The 19,851-nt window shown below is 41.7% G+C and overlaps 1 protein-coding gene across 7 annotated transcripts in view; it reads right to left on the bottom strand.

Annotated features, from left to right (window-relative positions):
• The window catches only part of ST3GAL3 (ST3 beta-galactoside alpha-2,3-sialyltransferase 3), a 517,471-nt gene that overhangs the window by 417,859 nt on the left and 79,761 nt on the right, over window positions 1-19,851 (bottom strand). For 2 of the 7 annotated variants that reach the window (XM_060231667.1, XM_060231664.1), the window contains exons 3-4: window positions 12,466-12,513; window positions 10,365-10,490 (exon numbers count right to left, since the gene is read on the bottom strand). The exons of 3 other annotated variants lie outside the window; for them this stretch is intronic. In XM_060231667.1, the coding sequence (XP_060087650.1) occupies window positions 10,365-10,490; window positions 12,466-12,513 (174 nt within the window). The remainder of the gene's footprint in view (window positions 1-10,364; window positions 10,491-12,465; window positions 12,514-19,851) is intronic. 2 more of the 7 variants (XM_060231665.1, XM_060231668.1) reach the window with 1 other exon arrangement.

Below are 19,851 nucleotides of genomic sequence, written 5' to 3'. Positions count from 1 at the left end.
ATATTCAAGCCCAGTAACATCAACAAAATTTTCAGAGTATAAACTTTTGAAAGTCAAAGCCCCCTCATCAGCTACAAGTTGGAATGCAGATCCCCAAATTCTTATATTCCAGCCCAAATGTGATAGGGGTGTTGTAAAGAAGGGATACAGGCTGCAAAGATGCAATGAACATTGTAATCAGCTTGAATGTAAAAAAGGAGAAATGCAGAGAGTCAGAAAATTAGTCAGTGAGATAAGAATCCAGTGATCCTTTTTAGCCCGGGGGAGGGGGGGGATTGTTCTGAATTTGTGAATGAACTCAAATTCAGCAATCTCACACTGTAATCTCCTTTTGAAGCTACTCTGTTTGAGGACTGTCACTCTTAGGTCAGCACTGAATCACCCTGGAAGATGAAAATGTTTTCCCACCAGATTTGAGTGCTGTGACTTTTAATGTACACCATTACAGGAAAGATGTTTTAACAGCTGCGAGTTATTCTGGGATGTCATGAACATCCGTCTTATTGAAGTACATCTTCTTTATAAGGTAAACTGCAGTATGAATAAATCTCAATAAACACGTGAAGCTCCTTAATACTTAATCAGATGACTCACGCTGGCAGTAACTCTTAGAGTTCTTCAGGCAGAGGCCTTTCACAGCCCCTACTTCCTGCTCAGGCCCATATCGGGGGGGGGGGGATTGGAAGGCAATGCCCCCCATGGATGAGTGCTCCCCAATAAATAAAAACAAGAATTTAAAAAAATAAAAATGCCAAAAAAAATTAATGTAGGATGTGAATAGGTTTAAAAAATTATCCTGGGCACAGCCAGGGAAGCTTCAGTCTCATTTTCTTTTTTCCAAGCAGGAAATAAATATTTTAAATTTTTAAAAATAGGTTTTCAAAAATGCAAAAATAAAATTGTATTTTATTTTTGAGATCCGCCTCTCCCCCCCATGTAGATGAGAAAGCCAGTAGAGTCAGGAGGGCTGCGGGTGGGGGAGTCGTTCTTTCAGCAGCTTCCATCTCTCTCTCTCCCTCCCCCTCTCTTTTTCCCTTGGCTCCTCTGCCCCACAGGATTTCCCAATGCCTTGCCACCCAAAATATTCTGGCTACACCCCTGCTCTTGCTGCTTTTAGCTGCAGATGCTGGGCATCAAACCCTAGACTTTGTGCATGTCCAGCGGATGTTGTACCACTGAGTCATGGGACCTCCTCAATCACAAATGCCTTTTTTTTTTTTACTAAGCTTTGCCTGGTAAATTCAGGCTTTGCATTTTAATTCTCATTTGTTTTATCAGAAAAACAAGCTCCTTCAGAAATTATTTGTATCAGAAACACACCACCTTTTCCAGATCTTCAGCAGTACTTCTCCAGCCACATAGAGGAAATGATAGTTTGCTGATAATTTTTTTGAAAGTGTTTGAAAATGCTGATAATCTTTGAAAATGTACCTTGAAGATGTACCTGAATGTATCTTGAAAGATTCACAATAAACTGGCAAAGACTGACAAAGGTACTAAAAATCATCAGATCCTCAAAACTCAAAATCACAACTATCCCATCAAAGACAGTAGACTTCAAACCTGAAAAGATTTTGTTTCTCCAAGACCAAGGAATTCTAAGAAATCCATTAGGCGGGATCAGATTTAGCTCACAGAAAGAGTCCCAGAAGGGAATCCTAGTATGTACTTTTCTCCTAGCATGCTTTCTGCTTAGTTCATAGAAGTTTTAGCTTCATTAACTGTGATTAACTGTAAGTGAATGTTTCACAAAAGTGGGTTTTGGTCCATTTCAGAAGCTGTATTATATTTCCTAGTAAAAGTCAAAGAAAATACTAACAAAATAGTAATATGTGCAAGTTCTTGGTGACCTATGGAGTAAGCTAACTTGATCTGCAGATATGTCAAACAATAAAGGAAAGGACATGGGAATGTTTAAAAGATTCTCCTAGAGACATTCCCACCCAAACACACACTCATATCCCCAAGCTAGAGGAGAAGGGAGGTGGGGAGGGAGCCCAATAAAACAAAACAGCAGCTTTGCTTGACAATCCGGGCATGCTAGGTATTGCAAAAGCATCAGCCAGCTCCCAGTTAAAATGTCAGAAATATAAAGCACTTAAAAAGCACTATAACTTAGAGACAAATGGAAGGAAAGTGAGGGTAAACTATTGCAGAACAAATAACCCTCAACAGTCTTTTTTTTAAAAAAAACACCCCACTCAGGTCAATGATATATGTTATACACTGACTATGCTGGTCAATTTCTTAATGAGGGATACTTGCATGGGAAAAGGTGGAAAATACCCACATTCTAAAAGCACTGCAGGAACAATTGTCTAAGTATATGTGAAAAATAAGCAGGCAGATGATGTAATAGAGGTTCTGGGCTGTGGTCTTCGTTTTAAAACAATTTTATTAATTTGCAATATATTGTTATAGTATTCTTTAAGAAAAATTAAAAAATAATACAAATTGAAAGCAATACATCACACTTCCCCCCCCCCCTTCTCCTCACCTCCTCTTTTCTTGACCCTGCCAGTGTTTACTTAAAATTGTAAAAAAAAAATACAAGGTAACCTAACAAATCAAGAATCTCCATTTTAAAACTTTATAACAATAAGGAAGAAATAAAAACAATAAGAAAAGTTAACTCTATACATTCATCTTCATTTTTCTCCTTTCACCTTAAACTCAAAGAAAATTTTTTCCCTTTATAGACTTTAGTCCATTATTCCACCACACTTCAGCTATTATCAAAAATTACTAAATGTCCCTACTTTCCATTGTTTTTTTACATAATTTTGAAATTTCTCCCATTCCTTTCTGAACTTCTCCAAACCATAGTTTTTAAGATTCTTGTAAGTTTGTCCATTTCACTCCATGACATAATTTTTAAAATCCAATCCCATATTTCTGGTATTTTATCTTGCTTCTATAATTGCGCATATAATGTCCTTGCAGTAGAAAGCAGATACCACACCATTGTTCTATCTTGTTTCGGAAAGCTTTCCATTTGTAATCCCAACAAAAAAGACTCTGGAGACCTCTTGATGTCATAACCTAAAATTGACATTTCTTTCTGAATCATTTGCCAAAATTGTTTTGCTTTTTCACAAGTCCACCACATATGGTAGAAAGATCCTGAGGTTCTGGGCTGTGGTCTTCATGGGGTTGGGCAGCTGCAGTTTCTCAGTTCTTCAGACATAACTCTTCCAAGCAGGAAAGCAATGCCTTTCTGAGGACAGTTTTCCTTAACCTCAGAACAAGCATAGTTGTAACTAGGGGGATGAAGCTGTTGGGGTTTAAACATACGATTAGCAGAGTAACGTGAGGAGAACCATGAATAACAGCCAGGCACACGGTTTAGCTTAAGAAACAAAGTAGTTTACTTTGTTAATGAGGAAAAGGTATGACTGGGATTTCTAGAAAACAAAGAAGGACTCAATATCCTATCTAGCTTCTAGGCTACATCTTGACTCTCTCAAGTCTTAACTTCAACTGCATGGAGATCTAAGGGCTTAACACAAAGGGCAATAAAACTGACCAAATGGTTTTCCTCAGACCACCACCCAAATATTTGGATTAGCCTATTAGGGCTCTCCCTCAATGGTCACTATGCATATTGACACCTAGCCTTGGCGGGAAGTACGTGCACACATTCTCATTGGCTCTACCTACTCACTGGCTAAACATCAGCATGCATATACAAACACTTAATTAACTCATGACAACAGGAAGTGAAATTGCATCAGAAACCCAACAGAAGCAAGACTTCAGCCCCCCAATTCTCAGCTACCAGCATGACAGACATGCCATAGGATGGACCCAATGTCTTAGTCTGCCTCCTCCTAGTTAGGGCTATCTATGAGCAGCTTGGACAGGGTATGTTGGGCTGAGGATTAAGACAGAAGTTTGTGAAAGAAAGTGTGTGAGTGGAGAGTTAGCTCTATCTCATGCAGACAAAAGAGCCCAAAATTTAAATTATTCAATACATTTTTCCTTTGACACAACATTAAGAATTTACTTGGTAATATGAATCTAAATGGGTTCTCTCATCCCTCTTTTCCTTCATTCTACCACACTGTCACTCAAGTACGCTACTTTTTCTCGGAAGGAAGGAATGAAAACAGATGTGGGACAGAAAGAAAACTTTAACTTTAAATACATTCTCCAAGCCTCCGGCTTGCTTGGAGAACCCATTTAAAGAGACAAATGCCTTCTCCAAGCTGGCTGATGGAGCCATGGGGGCTTTGAGAGCCACAGTATGTGTCAAAGAGTCACATGTGGCTCCCAAACCACCCCTGAATTAGAACTTCTGTTTTCTTCTCCCAGTGGGAGAATGAAGCAACTGCAGAACAAAGGTCTGTTCAAAGACCACCATGGCAAAACAAGAAATTGTTGAAAGCCCCATTCTTCTTAGGTACAGAAAGACTCCATAGCACACTGATGTTAAATATGAGTTACCCTAAGGAATTGTACCAGAAAGCGTTATGCTATTATTAACATCAACAGCAATTTACATATTGCTTTTCTCCGGATGCATGCCAACTTATAAGTAAAACTGAAATGTCTGTCATAGGTGAGGAACATAGGACATATATTGCTGTCTTTTACACAACTGACACTCTAAGAGTGGTTTCACTGAGACATGCTGATGCAAACAGCAAAACACAATGTTGTTGCTCCTGTTCTTGAAAAGAATCCAAATGTATAATCCTCCAATATATGTGCTATCATCTGCACCTATGAAAATACATGGAAATGGAAAGTTAAACTTCCAGTTCTTCAAACATGACAGAGCTAATTAAAGTAGTATATTCGCTTTATGTTGCACAACATAAAGGTCATTCTTATGCCTTCAAAGGATACAGATTTCTATGCAATCAAACACGGGGTGGCAGATCAGGGTTTATCACGTGGACACACAGATCTCTCCAGAGACGGAACTTATTATTATAACTAATGTATTCATCGAGACAGTACCAATTAAAAGAAAAATATATGCACCACAATCCTAAGAGTTACACTAAGTACACTGAAGTAAATGGGCTTAAGAATGTAACTCTGCTTAGAACCCTGGTCAGCTTGGAAGAATTCTAGCAGCATGTCCACTGAGCATGCTTATTCTAACCAGTAGAATTTCTTATAATTTGGTACTTAATTTATGTAATAAACATTAGGTTTATTATTTGGGGGATGTTTTGCATATCTGGAGCTTTGTTCCTCTATTTTGTAAATTTGGGATTCAAACTACTAACCGCATTTGGCCCAACCCACTCTGGGTAGCTGAAAAATCTATATCCCTGACAGCAACAAACACAAAGTGTCAACCTCACCCAAGGAAACCTCTCAGGAGAGCTACAAAATTAGGGCAGTAAGTGTTCCAAGGGGGGAAAGTGAAAAGACATTTTAACTCTCTTAAAAAGCCTTTTCCCTCGGTAATGCTGATGTTATTCAGGCTTGTCCAAGAGCAGTGCCAGAAGAAATCATATATGAAAGATAGAGGCAGCACTGGGGAGGGATATGAGAGAACAAGAAATGTCAACAATACTAGAGAACTTCTAATTTAAAAAATCAATCTGCCTAATCTTATAAGGCAGGCTAACAAGTCATCAGTTTATTATATAGTAGTCTCTTTCCTATACAGATGACAAACATTAGACAAATTATTCAAAAACCTATAACAGCTTCTCTCCAATAAACAAATCCCTTCCAAAGCAAAAAGCCAGCTTTATTATTCAGTAACCCATTCCCTGCATTCCAGAACGATTTCTTTTGCAAAATTATATTACACGATCCAAAACCAAACGGTTAGTAACCAGTAGAGTAGCCATAACACATTCGGTTCCACAAAAACATAGAAAATTTAACAATGTGGGTACAGAACATTAAAGGAGCTAATTGTCAAGTTCTCATTACGGTTGATGAAAGGGGTCAGTACATGCAGCTGATACATGGTGTTTTGCATCAACTCAATGAGGAAGCTGGCGAACATGCTTCTCATTCATTTTCAATGGCTACCCAAGTGTTCTTTTTATAGCTGTTTTATTCTATTATACATTGTGGGCAGATGTGCTAGAGCAGGGGTGTTAAATTCAAAAGGGCCAGATCTGACATAAATGAGACCGTGTCGAGCTGGGCCATGTGTGTCATAAAATGTAATGCCAGGCAGCGGACATTAACGGACACTGACAAACACAATTAAAGATTTTTCTAAAACTTAAAATAAAACATGCTTAAAACATTAACACTCTTGCAAAATTTTGTTATTTAACAGTCTCTGATAACTGACACCTCTTGCTCTGAATTACTGCATCAAAATTTGAAGACAATGTCTGTGCTGTAACAATCTTGAATACGCTGTTCAGGTGTTGTTCAGGTGTGTATCTGAAAATTGCAAACCTACTTCCGATTTATTGACATTCATTACAGAAATCTGATGGTCAATGCTTTGTGCCCTAGGACCCAGGGAAAAACATGAAATGGCTGGGCATTGTAAGCTTTTATACATAAGTTGCTTCATGTGCTTGTCAAGAACATGTGAAGGCACCATGACGCAGACTAAGGGCTATGTGTTTATTTACAAAGCTATAGTCTTCCCCAGGAAAATAACTGTAACTCCTATGAGGCAGTGCAAGAATAGAGAGACTGTAAAGTATAATGGTGAGAAGGGGGGGGGGCAAGGCAAAAAGCTCTTACCTTGAATAAAACTGTGTCGATCTTACAAGTGCTTTTAAAATTTCTTCCGTGGGATTGAGGCAGACAGCAAAGCAGCATCTTGCTCTTCCCCAGTGAGGGGCAGGAAAGGAAAGCCTCAGCCAATGGAGGCGCTTGGCTCTGTAGTTCTGCTGCGTGATTGAGAGAGCCTGGCACAGCTCTAACTTTGATTGAGAGAGCTCTAGCTGTGCCAGGCTCTCTCAATCACATCACAATATAAATGGGACCACGGAGGAGAGACCAAGCCACAACAAAAAGAAAAAACTCTCTGTGTAAAATGCAATTTTAACTTGTGTTGAAAAATGAGTATCAAAATACAAAACGAATATATAAAGTACATATCACCAAGTTAAAACATAATTCAATGCTCCTACTGCCCTTATTACTTATTGTACAGTTTTTCAGGTCCATTTTCCCAGACATCTGCATTGCTGATAAGGATAGCACTTCCTATTGCGTTCCTGCTATTATGCGTGATTATTAGAGAAAGCTAGGATTTCATTTGGCATTACTGGACCTGGAAAACTGTACAATTCTTATAAGAACGGTCCCTAGAAGAAGGATCTGAGATTTGAAACAGCTTACAAAGCGGACCGGTTCTCCATTGGACCACCTATTTTTAACACTGGACTGAAAGTAATACAGTGGCTTTTAGCCACAGAAGTGCAGTAGGAGCATTGAGTAATTTATGAGGTCTTAACTTGGTGATATGTACTTATTATATTCATTTTGTATTTTGATACTCATTTTTCAAAACAAGTTAAAATTGCATTTGACATGGAGTTTTCTCTCTCAATCACACAGCAGAGCTACAGAGTCAAGCTCTTCCATTGACTGATGCTCCTCCTTCCTCCCCCTCCATTGGGGAAGAGGGAGAGAGAAAGAGTGAAGAGAGGCTGCTTTGCTCAGCTGCTTCAATCCCACAGAGATAAAACAAAATTGGCAACAGCAAAAGCAGGAGAGAAGGAGAAGAAGACGACGACACTGGATTTATATTCCGCCCTCCACTCAAGAGTCTCAGAGCGGCTCACAATCTCCTTTATCTCCCTCCCCCACAACAGACACCCTGTGAGGTGGGTGGGGCTGAGAGGAGTCTCACAGCAGCTGCCCTTTCAAGGACAACCTCTGCCAGAGCTATGGCTGACCCAAGGCCATGCCAGCAGGTGCAAGTGGAGGAGTGAGGAATCAAACCTGGTTCTCCCAGTTAAGAGTCCGCACACTTAACCACTACATCAAACTGGCTCTAGAGAAGGAAACAGATCAGAGGCAGTTCCTCAGGGGCCAGTCAGAAGCCCTCTGGGGGCTGGATCAGGCCCACAGGATGTACATTTGACACTAGAAACTTGAAAAATCAAGTTTATACCCCTAATTTTATTCATGGATTTTCATTTAAAAGAAAGTTCTGAAATGGTTTATCATTACCTCAAGATTTTTTCCTTTAAAAATCAGATCATTATTTCTTTGGTAGCGCAAGATTCAAGTCCAAATACTGACAAAAGGAGCTTTGCCTCTTAGAAACTTATACCAATCTCATTGGTGTTAAAAGGCTATTGGACTCAGATCTTGCTCCTGTGCTGCAGACCAACATGGCTATTATTCTTTGGTGCTCATTTAGTGTTTTCCATTTACCGTCCTATGCAAAACCTGTAAGCCCATTTATATCCGTGGGCTCTGACTGAAGAAACTCTGCATAGGATTTGCACTGATAGAGATCAAAAGGGAAGGGAATACTTCCTCATCCCCAGAGGCTGTGCACAGATACCCCTAAAGACAGGCCAGACCAACATTGTAATACAGGCAGAAAACCACTTGAAGAAAATAAAAAGGGTCAGCTGCTGTTCACAGGGACTGATCTGGCTAAAACAGCTTTTTACTGGGAAATAGCTCAGCACCTTCAGGTACACCTGCCTTATCTTATATATAACCCTCCAAGTCCCAAGGGCCAGGTTCAAACACTATAGTAATGTTCACGAATTCAAAATGTAAATCCAATTTATTTAAATATAACAAAAATGCAACTGTGGAAAATGTTCCCAAAGTTATCAATACTGATAATTAACCAGTGTCCCCAGAGCAGAGTCCTACTCACAATCCACTCTGTATAAGGTGCAAACCGTACTGTGGGTTCGTCTGGAGGCCTTGAACACAGTCCCTGATATCCAGAAGACTTGCAACAGCAGGAACTCTTTTTGTGAAGATGCAGGAGGAATTTCTCAAGCTTGTTGCCCTAGGAGCAGTTCCCCTTTCCTCCTGGCAAGATGAAGTGGGGCAGCTCTGTACCAGGGTGCTGATCTCAGGCAATCAATGAAGAGTTCAGTTGTCAGCAATTCCTGTTCCTTGCTTTTCCTAGCTTCTTCAGCTCTTCCAAACCACCGCTGCACTCTGAGAGGAGTGTTCAATTTTTTACAACTAGTAGTTTCAGCTTTATGTCCTTTCTGGATCCACAGCCTGGAAATAGGCTTTGCCTTTCAAAGAGCACTACCTTCAGCACATCTCAATGATCATCCCTTGTCCTTTCATCTAGTCCAGTCCTACTTTCTACCATCTTTCGTAGTCATAGCGGCTCTTTCAAAAGCATGCCCCATGAGCCTTTGCTAAACATGCAAATTAGTACAAGTCTATGTATCTACTGGATGGAAGAACAGAAAAAAAATCCTATTACCTCACCACTACAACTGATACTTCTGGATAGGGTTGCCAGACCCCAGTCCGGCCAGGGGGTCCCCTGGTCTGGGGGGTTCCAATCCACCACCTCTCAGTTGGCTGGTGAAGAAGTTTCCACCCCCAAACAGAAGGATGTCATCACACAGCATCCCTGATGTGACTGTCACTGTGCAATAACACTCTGGGTTTTGGGCAAAACATGGAGTTTTCCCCCAAAACCTAGAGTGTCACATCTAACGTTAGTGACACAATGACATCAATTCCAAGCTGGCTAAAGAAGACTCCTGAACTGGGTCCAGGATTCCCTCACTGGCACCAAGGTAACACCTGGCAATCCTATTTCTGAAGAATCAGTGAGTTTGCCTCTGCCAAGCACTCATAAGTTGGTTCACTAGGGCCATAAATAACAAGACCTTTACAAGGGTGGTATCTTTCATTATATAAACCCACAAAGCCTTTCTTGCAGACAATCCAATCCAAAGACAACAACTAAGCTATACATTGTAAACAATATCAAGAACATGCAATCAGGATCCTCCTAGTATTGGACTAGCTATTTTAAAGACTGAGACAAGCATGCAGTTTGTATATCACTTTCTTCTTTCAGGATGATTGTACATTATCAAAATAATCCATCCTTTCCATCTAAAATAATATCACTGATGCATAAGACGTTTCATAAAATTAAGACAGATTCCTATTTCTGCAGTCAGAATCAAGCAAAAGGCAAGAACAAATAAGAGAAAAAAAAACACCTAGATATAACCATTAAATATGAGCACATTCAAACGTAGGACATATTCATATTACTTGCAAAACTGCACAGCTGGAAGTTAACTTCAATGCCATCCAATTTTGGCCCTGCTGAACAGATACCAACTTCCTACTCCCATCCATCAATTATAAATTCCGAGTCCTGAAGCTTTTAATAACCATCCTCTCTTTAGTTTTTCTCTCATTATGATTTTTTATCTCTTTCTCCAACCTGAATTGGTACCTACTAGGAGCGATTGGGCGTGGAACAGCCACAGGTTCTTTCTGAGTTCTGCCTATTCCCAGCTCGGCAGCAAGGTGTGATGGGAGAGATGACAGAGGCACAAGAGATGTGGATTTTCCCTCTCTCCTTCCTGTTTTAACAAGGAAAGCCTTCCCTCAGTGGAACAACAGATGACACAACTCAACCTTAATTAATACGCAGCTAATTTTTCACTAGCAGCTGGAGTTTGCAGCACAATGAAGCCAAGGCTCTTAATACTAAAGCAATTTAACATGCAGGACTTTAATGAACTGTAAGCCATTTCCAAGCTTCTCTTGTGTAGCTGGCTAATTTATGATGATGCAGAATAACTAAAGTTGCTTGGGACAGAGGAACAAAAGATTTTTTTAAATTTCATCTCTATTACCACATGCTATTTATACCCCCCCCCCAACCACACACACAGACTATCATTAGGGTATCTGCATAATATTTAGTCATAGATGTTTTGCCAAGAAGGAAATCTCACACACACACACTTTGCCATCAAAACTTTACTTTCACCAAGCAAAGCCGGGCAATCTCAGTGCAAGATAGTGCACCCTCATCCACAGCCTCCAGGAACACATTCTTAAGAATGAAGCAAAAGAAGGAAACATTTGGGGCTTTTGAAGGACCCAAGTTTGGGGTTGCTAACTCAGCACTCCCTGTAAAAAGCTATGCCGTTAGTGTTCAGCAACTGTGCATTATTACTAAGCAGGAAGAAGCCTGGGGCCATGTTGGAAGGCAGTAAATGTTCTTACCAATCTGAGTAAAATCAGAGATCCTGAAAGAAATTTATGTGATTGGGAAGAGCTGGGTTTGGTTGAAAGTAGACATCAAAAAGCATTTTTGAAAGGTAAATCACACCTAACACTAGCAAAATCTGACCACAGAGAAATTTCCCAGCATTCTCTACCAGAACCCCAATAGCACACTCCAGCAATAAGTCATGGCACTGCTGATGAATACATGTAATTACATGGCCCCAAAGACCAATTTTGTTTTTAGTCTCAAATTAGTAAAACTATGCAAGTCAGTCATAATCTAAAAGCAACAAGTTTCTCACTAGCCCCTTGACTCCATGTAGCTGAAAAAACAATTATAAGCTCTACCTTCCCTGTCCAACGTATTTTCTGCCCGCAGTTCCCTTTGATTTAGACTGTTTATTACCCAAACACTATCAGAAGAGACTTTCTCAAGTAGCACACTCCATGGTTAGTGAGGATGGTGGTGGTGGTCCTCTCATGTGACTATGTTAGTTGTGCTCCCCAGAGTGAAGCTAGTAATCATGGGATATGAAGCCTAAAGAAAAACTATCCAGGCAATTGTTTAAGAGAAAGAAACAGGTAATATAGTTCACTATAAAGTCACACACAGTGCAATTCTATGCAGTTACACCAGTCTAAACTCTTCAGTTTCAGTGGGCTTAAACTAGAGTAACACTGTTCAAGGATTGCTTGGCAGAATGTTTTACAACCCCATATTTCTAACGTATCTAATAATTATGACACTTGTTCAGTCAAACATGCATTTGAAGTCCTAAAATACATCATAAAGTAGTGGTGGCCAAACTTGCTTAATGTAAGAGCCACATAGATTAGAAGTCAGATGTTTGAGAGCCACAAGACACGAATGTTATATGTTTGAGGGAAGGGAGGGAGGGAGAAAAATGGGGAGAGAGAGGTGGAAAGAAGCAACTTTAACTTCAAATGCCTTTTCAAGCCACTCGCTGATTTGGCTTGGAGAAGTTATTTAAAGAGGCCTCCTTCAAGTCAGCTGATAGAGTGGTGGGGGTTTTGAGAGTCACACAATATGTGTGAAAGAGCCACATGTGGCTCCCGAGTCACAGTTTGTCTACTCCTGTCATAAAGTAATATGGAGTTCCATTTTAAGTGGCTGAGTTGTCATTAGACATTCAATGATTTCTAATACTTCCTTTGTTTATTTCTTAAATTTGATTTAATGGCCATCTTAGAGAGTAATCCTGAACTATCCCCAACTGCCTCTTATCTGCCTCCCAACATGGCTGTCACATAATTAAATGGCAGTGTTTCACTAAGAGGGGGAAGGGAGGGATTTTGTACCTGAGCCTATTGAACGTCCAACGGAGTCAGAGGAAAGAACCACTGAATCTGTAACACAAGAGTACAAGTTCATTTTCCCCTTGTCATATAAATCCATTACTTCTTTACAAGAGGCTCCTATTTCCTATTTCCTCTTCCTCAATAAAAATCACAGCACTGGTTACATGCAGGAAAGACAATCTGACCACAACATTTTTGTGTGCTACATTTGCAGATGATCAAGCCACACTAAAGCACAGCATTAAATAATCTTAAGTATATGCCTTCTAAGAAACGAGTAAGCATCCCACTAGTAACTGACATTCAATCCAGAGCAGACAGTCAGTAGGGGGCAAGCTCCCCTCAGAGAAAGAGGAAACAATCCAGATGGGTTTTAATATTTTTTCTACATTTTCTTGTGATGTGATATAGGATAGACAGCAAGAATCAAACACATTAGCAAATGACTGTGCCACAAAATAAGCAAGGACTCCATCATAATAACTGGATAGAGATAAGTGAGTAGAGAAACTACACACATACACAAAATTTATATAAGAAAATTTATATGTGCCTCTCCAGAGATATGTTCATGGTGGCTCAAAAAGTACAATGTAATAAAAGTATAAAAACAGCATTGAACTATCAGTAATGATCAGACATAACAGATATAAAATAGTATAAAACAGCTCTAAAGGGATATTCATAAAACAGTCCTCAGGCTAGAGCAGACATAAAAACAATGTAAAAGATGGACTCTGTTAAAGCCTGTCCACACTAGACACGTGTGCATAACTGTGGAGAGATCAAGATGGGTAGCTCTGTTAGTCTGTCTGTAGCAACAGAAAACAACCCTTGGCACTTACCGTGAGGGGTCCTTTTCCTCAGAGAACAGGAGGACATCTTGGGTGTTTTCCCACTGTCCAATCAAGGAGGCAGAAATTTCAAAACTTCCTCTTCCTGTTTGCAGTGGGAACCACCCCTAGCTCAGTTCAGGTGACTCCGAAAAGCAGTAAAAACCTATCACTTTCTAGGAAAAAAAACAGTGTAACAAGAGAAATACATCTGTAATGACATAAAAGTGAAAAAAGAACACTGAACTACAAACTGTACATTGACAGAAAAAATTAGCTTAAGACAGCATGGAAAGTAGGTAAAGAATAGTAGAGCGATAGACAGGAGGGCAAGATGTCCTCCTGTCCTCTGAGGAGAAGGACCCCTCAAGGTAAGTGCCAAGGGTCGTTCTCCCTCAGAGTCGGAGGACATCTTGGGTGCTCTCAGAGCAGTATGTTAGTCAGGAAGGGATCTCTCTATTCCGGAACTATGTGCTGTAGCACACGACTTCCAAACGCTGCATCTGCTGAAGTGTATGCATTCAACTTGTAATGTCGTACAAAAGTGAATATCGAAGACCACGTCACTACCTTGCAGACCTCTTGAACTGAAGCATTCTTGTCAAAAGCTACATTAGTTGCTGCGCTTCTGACTGAATGAGCTGTAATCCTTTGTGGCACTGCCAGGTTAAGTGACCTATAGACTTCTGTGATACACAGCCTGATAGCGTAGCTAATAGCCGATCTGGACATGCTTAACCCAAGGTTTGGAGCTGCAATATTAATTAACATGGAGTCGGTTTTGCGTACGCTCTCTGTCCTGACCAGGTAGATCTTGATGGCCCTATGTACGTCTAGCATGTGCCATGTATGCTTCTTGGGATGCTTAGGATCTGGGCAAAACGAAGGAAGAGAGATCTCCTGATCTCTGTGGAAGCAAGAAGACACCTTCGGTATAAAGGTGGGATCTGTATAAAGCACTACTTTATTCTTATGAAAAATACATAGTTCCCGCTTGACTGACAAAGCCCCCAATTCAGATATTCTTCTGGCTGGAGTAATTGCAGTTTGGAAGATGGTTTTCATACGCACCCACTTCAATGGAATTGACATGAGAGGTTCAAAGGGAGTCTTAGTTAAGGGCTGTAAGGATTGTATGAAGCTTCCAGGTTGGAAAACGATGATGCTGAGGGGGTGATTGCAGAGTAGCCCCCCTGAGAAAATGACGAATATGTGGATGGGAGGAAGGGCGGATTCCATCGACTTGGTGAAGAACTGATGACAATGCTGCCACCTGTCGCCTTAAAGTAGCTGGATTCAGGCCAGAGGACAGACCATCTTGTAGAAACTAGAAGTTTTGGGATTGATGGATGCAAAGGATCCACCTTCATCCTTCTACACCACCAGTGGAAAGCCTTCCAGGATGTGTTGTAAATTTGCATAGTGGAGTCCTTTCTGGATGCCAGAATAGTATTCATTACTTCTTCTGTATATCCAAAATCTAGGAAAGATCTCCGCTCAACCTCCACACGGTCAATTGCAGCCAATCGGGATGAGGATGCCACACTGGACCATGCTGGAGCATGTCAGGCCACACCGGTAGATGGAATGGATCCTCTGTTGCCATCTGTCGCAGAGATGAGAACCAGGGCCGCCGTGGCCACCATGGAACAACCAGGAGAACCTGTGCCTTCAATAGCCTTACTCTTCTGAGAAACTTGGGAATCACTGGGATTGGGGGAAAAGCATTCAGCAGACCCTGAGGTCAAGGAGATGTTAGCGCATCCGTGGTTTCTGCCTGTTGGTGGAAGTACCTCGTGAAAAACCAAGGAAGTTGATGATTTTGATGAGATGTGAAGAGCTCTAGGACTGGGGGGCCAAAGCGATCCACTATCTGTTGGAAGAGTTTTCTGTTCAAGGACCACTCCCCTGGTTTAAGATTTTCTCGACTGAGCCAGTCTGCCTTGACGTTCAAAATCTCTTTTATAAGTTCTACTCTGATGGACTTCAGATGAATCTCTGTCCAGTGGAACAATCTCATGGCTTCTCTGTGGAGAGTGCATGATTTGGATACCCCCTGATTGTTCAGGTACATCTTGGCTGCCATGTCTGTGCGAATCAAGAGATTATGATTGGTCACTTGGTCCCAAAACTGCAACAGAGCTAGGCGAATGGCTCTCAACTCTAAGACATTGATAGGAATCTTGGCTCTCCTGGAGACCACTAGCCCTGAGTAAGTGTTTCATTGAGGATCGCTCCCCAACCTGAGAGGCTGGCATATGAGAATAGTTGTGTCTCTTTGACTATGTAATAGATATTCCCCTAATGTAGGTTGGACTCTTTGGTCCATCACAGTACGCTCTCCTGGACTTGTAAGGGCACTGATAGCAACATGCTGCATTTCTCCATGGTCTGGCGTTGATATGGGCGGAGGAATATTTGCAGATGTCTGATATGGAAGCTGTACTGCATCAACTGTACTGCATCAAGATTGGATATCAGCACCCCCATCAACTTTGCCAAAGTCTGAAGAGGACCATTCCCAGATTACTTGCTGAACAAATCTCTTGATCCTCTGTACTTTGTCCTCTGGAAGGAAGAGAGAGTTCATCTTGGCATCTATGATCATACCAGTGCTCCAGTCATTGAGATGGGTGTAGATGGCTCTTCGAAAGATTGATCAGGAACCCAAGGTGCCTGAGGCAACTGACAACGAGATGGGCATCCTCGCATGCCTTTTCCTCCGATGGAGATCTTATTAAAAAGTCATCCAGGTAAGGATGCACATGAACTGCTTGTTGTCTGAGATGTGCCACTAGTGTCAGACACTGGAATATAACTACAGTAAATGCTTAGCATCACTGCTTAGCATTAGTATCTTAGCATTGATACTAACCATGAGAAAGCTTGCTGCATATCAAAGTAGAAGTCACAGAATGTAACTAACAGTGGATGTGAACATTCCTTTCCTTGCAAACTAACAAAAGATAAGTGCCTCAGGGCTGGCAATTCGGCCATCTCTGTGAAACAGCAATAACAAAGAGATAAGAGGAAGTACCCTTGTGAAACCTAGCACCCCGACCTAGCAATGTTTAGATGTGTGGGTTTTGCATAGCAAGCTTTGATGTGGAATTCTTTAAGATATGTGCTCATATGCAACACTGTATCAGCTCCAATCTTTCTTCGTTCAGATGCTATGGATTCTCTAATAAAGCCTATACTTTGTATCAAATCGAAGTCTGGTTGATTTGAAGTTCCATTGTCTGACAACTAGGTTCACAAGTACTTTTGTGAACACCCTCAGAGCTGTAGCTAGGCTGAAGGGTAGTGCCTTGAACTGGTAGTGAGAACCATCCACACGAAAACGATGTAGGGGTAGAATTGGAATGTGCAGATAAGCTTCTGTCAAATCCAGAGAGGTCAAGAAGTCCTGAAGTTGAAGGGCCTCTGTGATGGTCTTAAGGGATTCCATTCAGAAATACCTGGGTTTGATGGCTCTGTTCAGGAATTTTAGAATTGCCCTCCAATCCCCATTTTTCTTGGGGACCGTAAAAAAGATGAATAAATCCCTTGACATCTCTGTGACTGTGGGACTGGCTCTATTGCAGAAATCTCTAGAAGATGATGAATCACCTTGAATGTGATGCCTCTCTTGTCCGGATTGGAGTGTAGAGGAGAAACTAGGAAACGGTCTGAAGGGGTCTTCCTGAATTCTATTGCGTAGCCCCAAGTAACAATTTCTAGAGTCCATGAATCGGCTTTTGAGGCCACCCATGCTGAATGAAAATAAAGGAGGCGGTCTCCACTGGGATGTCATCCCAGTCATGCCTTGTTAGGCTTTGAGTCTCTATCTTGCTTATCCTGTCTATCGGGTTGTTGTCTCTGAAACCTGGAGTTGGAGAAATTCTTCCGAAACAACTGCCTGGGCTGACCCCATGAAGGCTTTCTATGCTCCTGCTTGGGCCAGGATGAAATACTGGAGGCACAAAAGGAGTTAGAACTGAAACCCCTCCTGTCGGAGCGCCTGATGTACTTAGGCATGGCTTTTTTCTTATCCTGTGTCTCAATGAGTATCTTGTCCAAGGACTCTCCAAATAACTTCTCACCTTGGAAGGGGTAGGAAGACACAATGGATTTAGAGTGTAGATCAGCGGGCCAAGCACGTAACCACACTCCTCTTCTGGCAACAGTGGTTGAAGCCATTGCTCTGGTACAGAATGTGAGGGTGTCCAGGGATGTGTCCACAGAGAATTCAGCGGCTCTGAAGTCTGTTGGTACCCTCTAAAATCTTTCTATTAGCATCTGGCAACAGTTGGGTGAGACGCCTTACCCATACTATAGCTGCTCTGGAAACTATAGAATTTGTGGATGCTACCTTGATTGCCATGGCCGTGGCTTCATGGTTCCTTTTTAAGGCCAAATCAATCTTCCTGTCCCAATTGTCACGAACGGAGCCGGGCCATCTTCTGATAGGAGTCCATGAGATTGCCAAGCTACTATCGGTGCATCCACTAATGGTACCTGCAACATTTTGTTTGCAAAGTCTGGTAAGGCATACAACTTTTTTTTATAAAATTAGGAAATTGACGGGTTTGATGAGCTGGGTTTGGCCCATTCAGCTTTTAACTGCCATTCAAAAATTCAGGGAAGGGGAACACCATGTCAGAGGAAAAAACTTCCCTTAGGTTTATACTTGGGATTAGTCAGGGGACTGGCTATTTCCTGTTCTTCGGGAGCATCATAAAGGTCTAATGCTGCTAAGACCTTAGCTAGGAGGGATTGGTATTCTTCTGCCTTGAAAAGACGTACAGAGGGTTCTAGTACTGTAATATTCTCAATTTCTTCATCAGAAATGAACTCTCCCTCTTCCCTGTCCCCCTTTGGGAACCCCATTGACTGATCCTCCTCTGGGGACCTCTCTAACTGTTGGCTAGCCAATTGTTTTCTTTGTGCCTTGGTCAGCGCCAGTTGCCCTCCCTGGGTCTCTTAGGGAATGGAAAACTGGATGAGGAGTGACAGCTAGGGACATAAGGCTATCTTCTGTGACTGGCTTCCATAACTGTATCACCCACTCTCTGTTTAATGGATTCTAAAAAATCAAATAGAAAAGAATCTCCCATAGTGGAAAAAAAACAAATAGAAAGAAATCTCCCACATTACCTGGCCCCATAAGGAGCTATGAAGGTCCTGTCGCATCCCGGTCTGATGGGAATGCTTTGCTATTGAAGTCTCCAGCCTGGAGAATGGCATCAGGAGCTCCCATCTGCTGAGCTGTATCCCGCCGACAATTGAGGCTGTTTTGCACCAAAAAACTTGATCCAAGATGGCCGCCGGCCTCAGAAGAAGTCTTGGAACAATGCGCTTCCTCCATGGCCGAAGAGGACCAGCTCTGCTTTCTCCCACTCTTCTGCCGGCCATCCCTAAAGGGCAAATTGCCGGCAGCCACAGCAAGCCTAGAGGTCATGCCGGCTCTGGGAAACGTAGCACTCCCAGCCCTGTGCTGGGCGCCTGAAAGGGAGTCGTTTTCTAAGAAGTCATCCTAGGGGTGGGAAGTCATCTGGGCTCCTCTTCATGCCGCAGCTATTTCCCAAGGCCACTAAGGCACTGCGACGCAATCCTTCTCTCAGGGAAGGAGAAGGCAAGGAGGGTAGAGGAAGGGGAGGGGGAATTGTTAACTGAAATGGGTCAGGCTATGGCAGAAATGGAAGAGAAAGGATTTTTTTTTTGAGGTGAAGAAATGACTAGAAGAGGAAAGAAGGACAGGAGCCTATCCTAAAAGCTGCTCTCCCTGCTCGAGGCAGGAAAAGAACTGAGCTAGGGGTGGTTCCCACAGTAAACAGGAAGAGGAAGTTTTGAAATTCCTGCCTCTCTGACTGGACAGTGGGAAAATACCCAAGATGTTTATACCTGGAAAAGTTTTAGAACAAATCATCAAACAGTGGGTCCTGGAACATTTAGAAAGAATGGATGTGATTACTGAGAGCCAGCACGGGTTTCTCAAGAACAAGTCATGTCAGACTAACTTGATCTCTTTTTTTGAGAAAGTGACTACGTTGCTGGATCAGGGGAATGCTGTAGACATCGTTTATCTTGCTTTTAGTAAGGCTTCTGATAAGGTTCCACATACTATCCTTGTTGACAAGTTGGTAAAATGTGGTTTGGATCCTGTTACCGTTACGTGGATCCGTAACTGGTTGACAGATCGCACCCAAAGAGTGCTTGTGAATGGTTCCTCATCCTCTTGGAGAGGAGTAACAAGTGGAATGCCTCAAGGATCTGTCCTGGGACCTGTTTTATTCAACATCTTTATCAATGATTTGGATGAATGAATAGAGGGAATGTTTATTAAATTTGCAGATGATACTAAATTGGGAGGGGTTGCAAACACAGAAGACAACAGAAACAGGATACAGAATGACCCCGACAGGCTGGAAAACTGGGCTAAAGCCAATAAAATGAATTTTAACAGGGATAAATGTAAAGTTCTGCATTTAGGTAGGAAAAATCCAATGCATGGTTATAGGATGGGGGAGACTTGTCTTAGCAGTAGTATGTGCGAAAAGGATCTAAGGGT

The sequence above is a fragment of the Heteronotia binoei genome, chromosome 2 (genome assembly GCF_032191835.1).
Source record: "Heteronotia binoei isolate CCM8104 ecotype False Entrance Well chromosome 2, APGP_CSIRO_Hbin_v1, whole genome shotgun sequence".
NCBI lineage: Eukaryota > Metazoa > Chordata > Lepidosauria > Squamata > Gekkonidae > Heteronotia > Heteronotia binoei.
The sequence above is the reverse complement of the archived record's forward strand: the minus strand, read 5'-3'. Positions and strand labels throughout refer to the sequence as shown.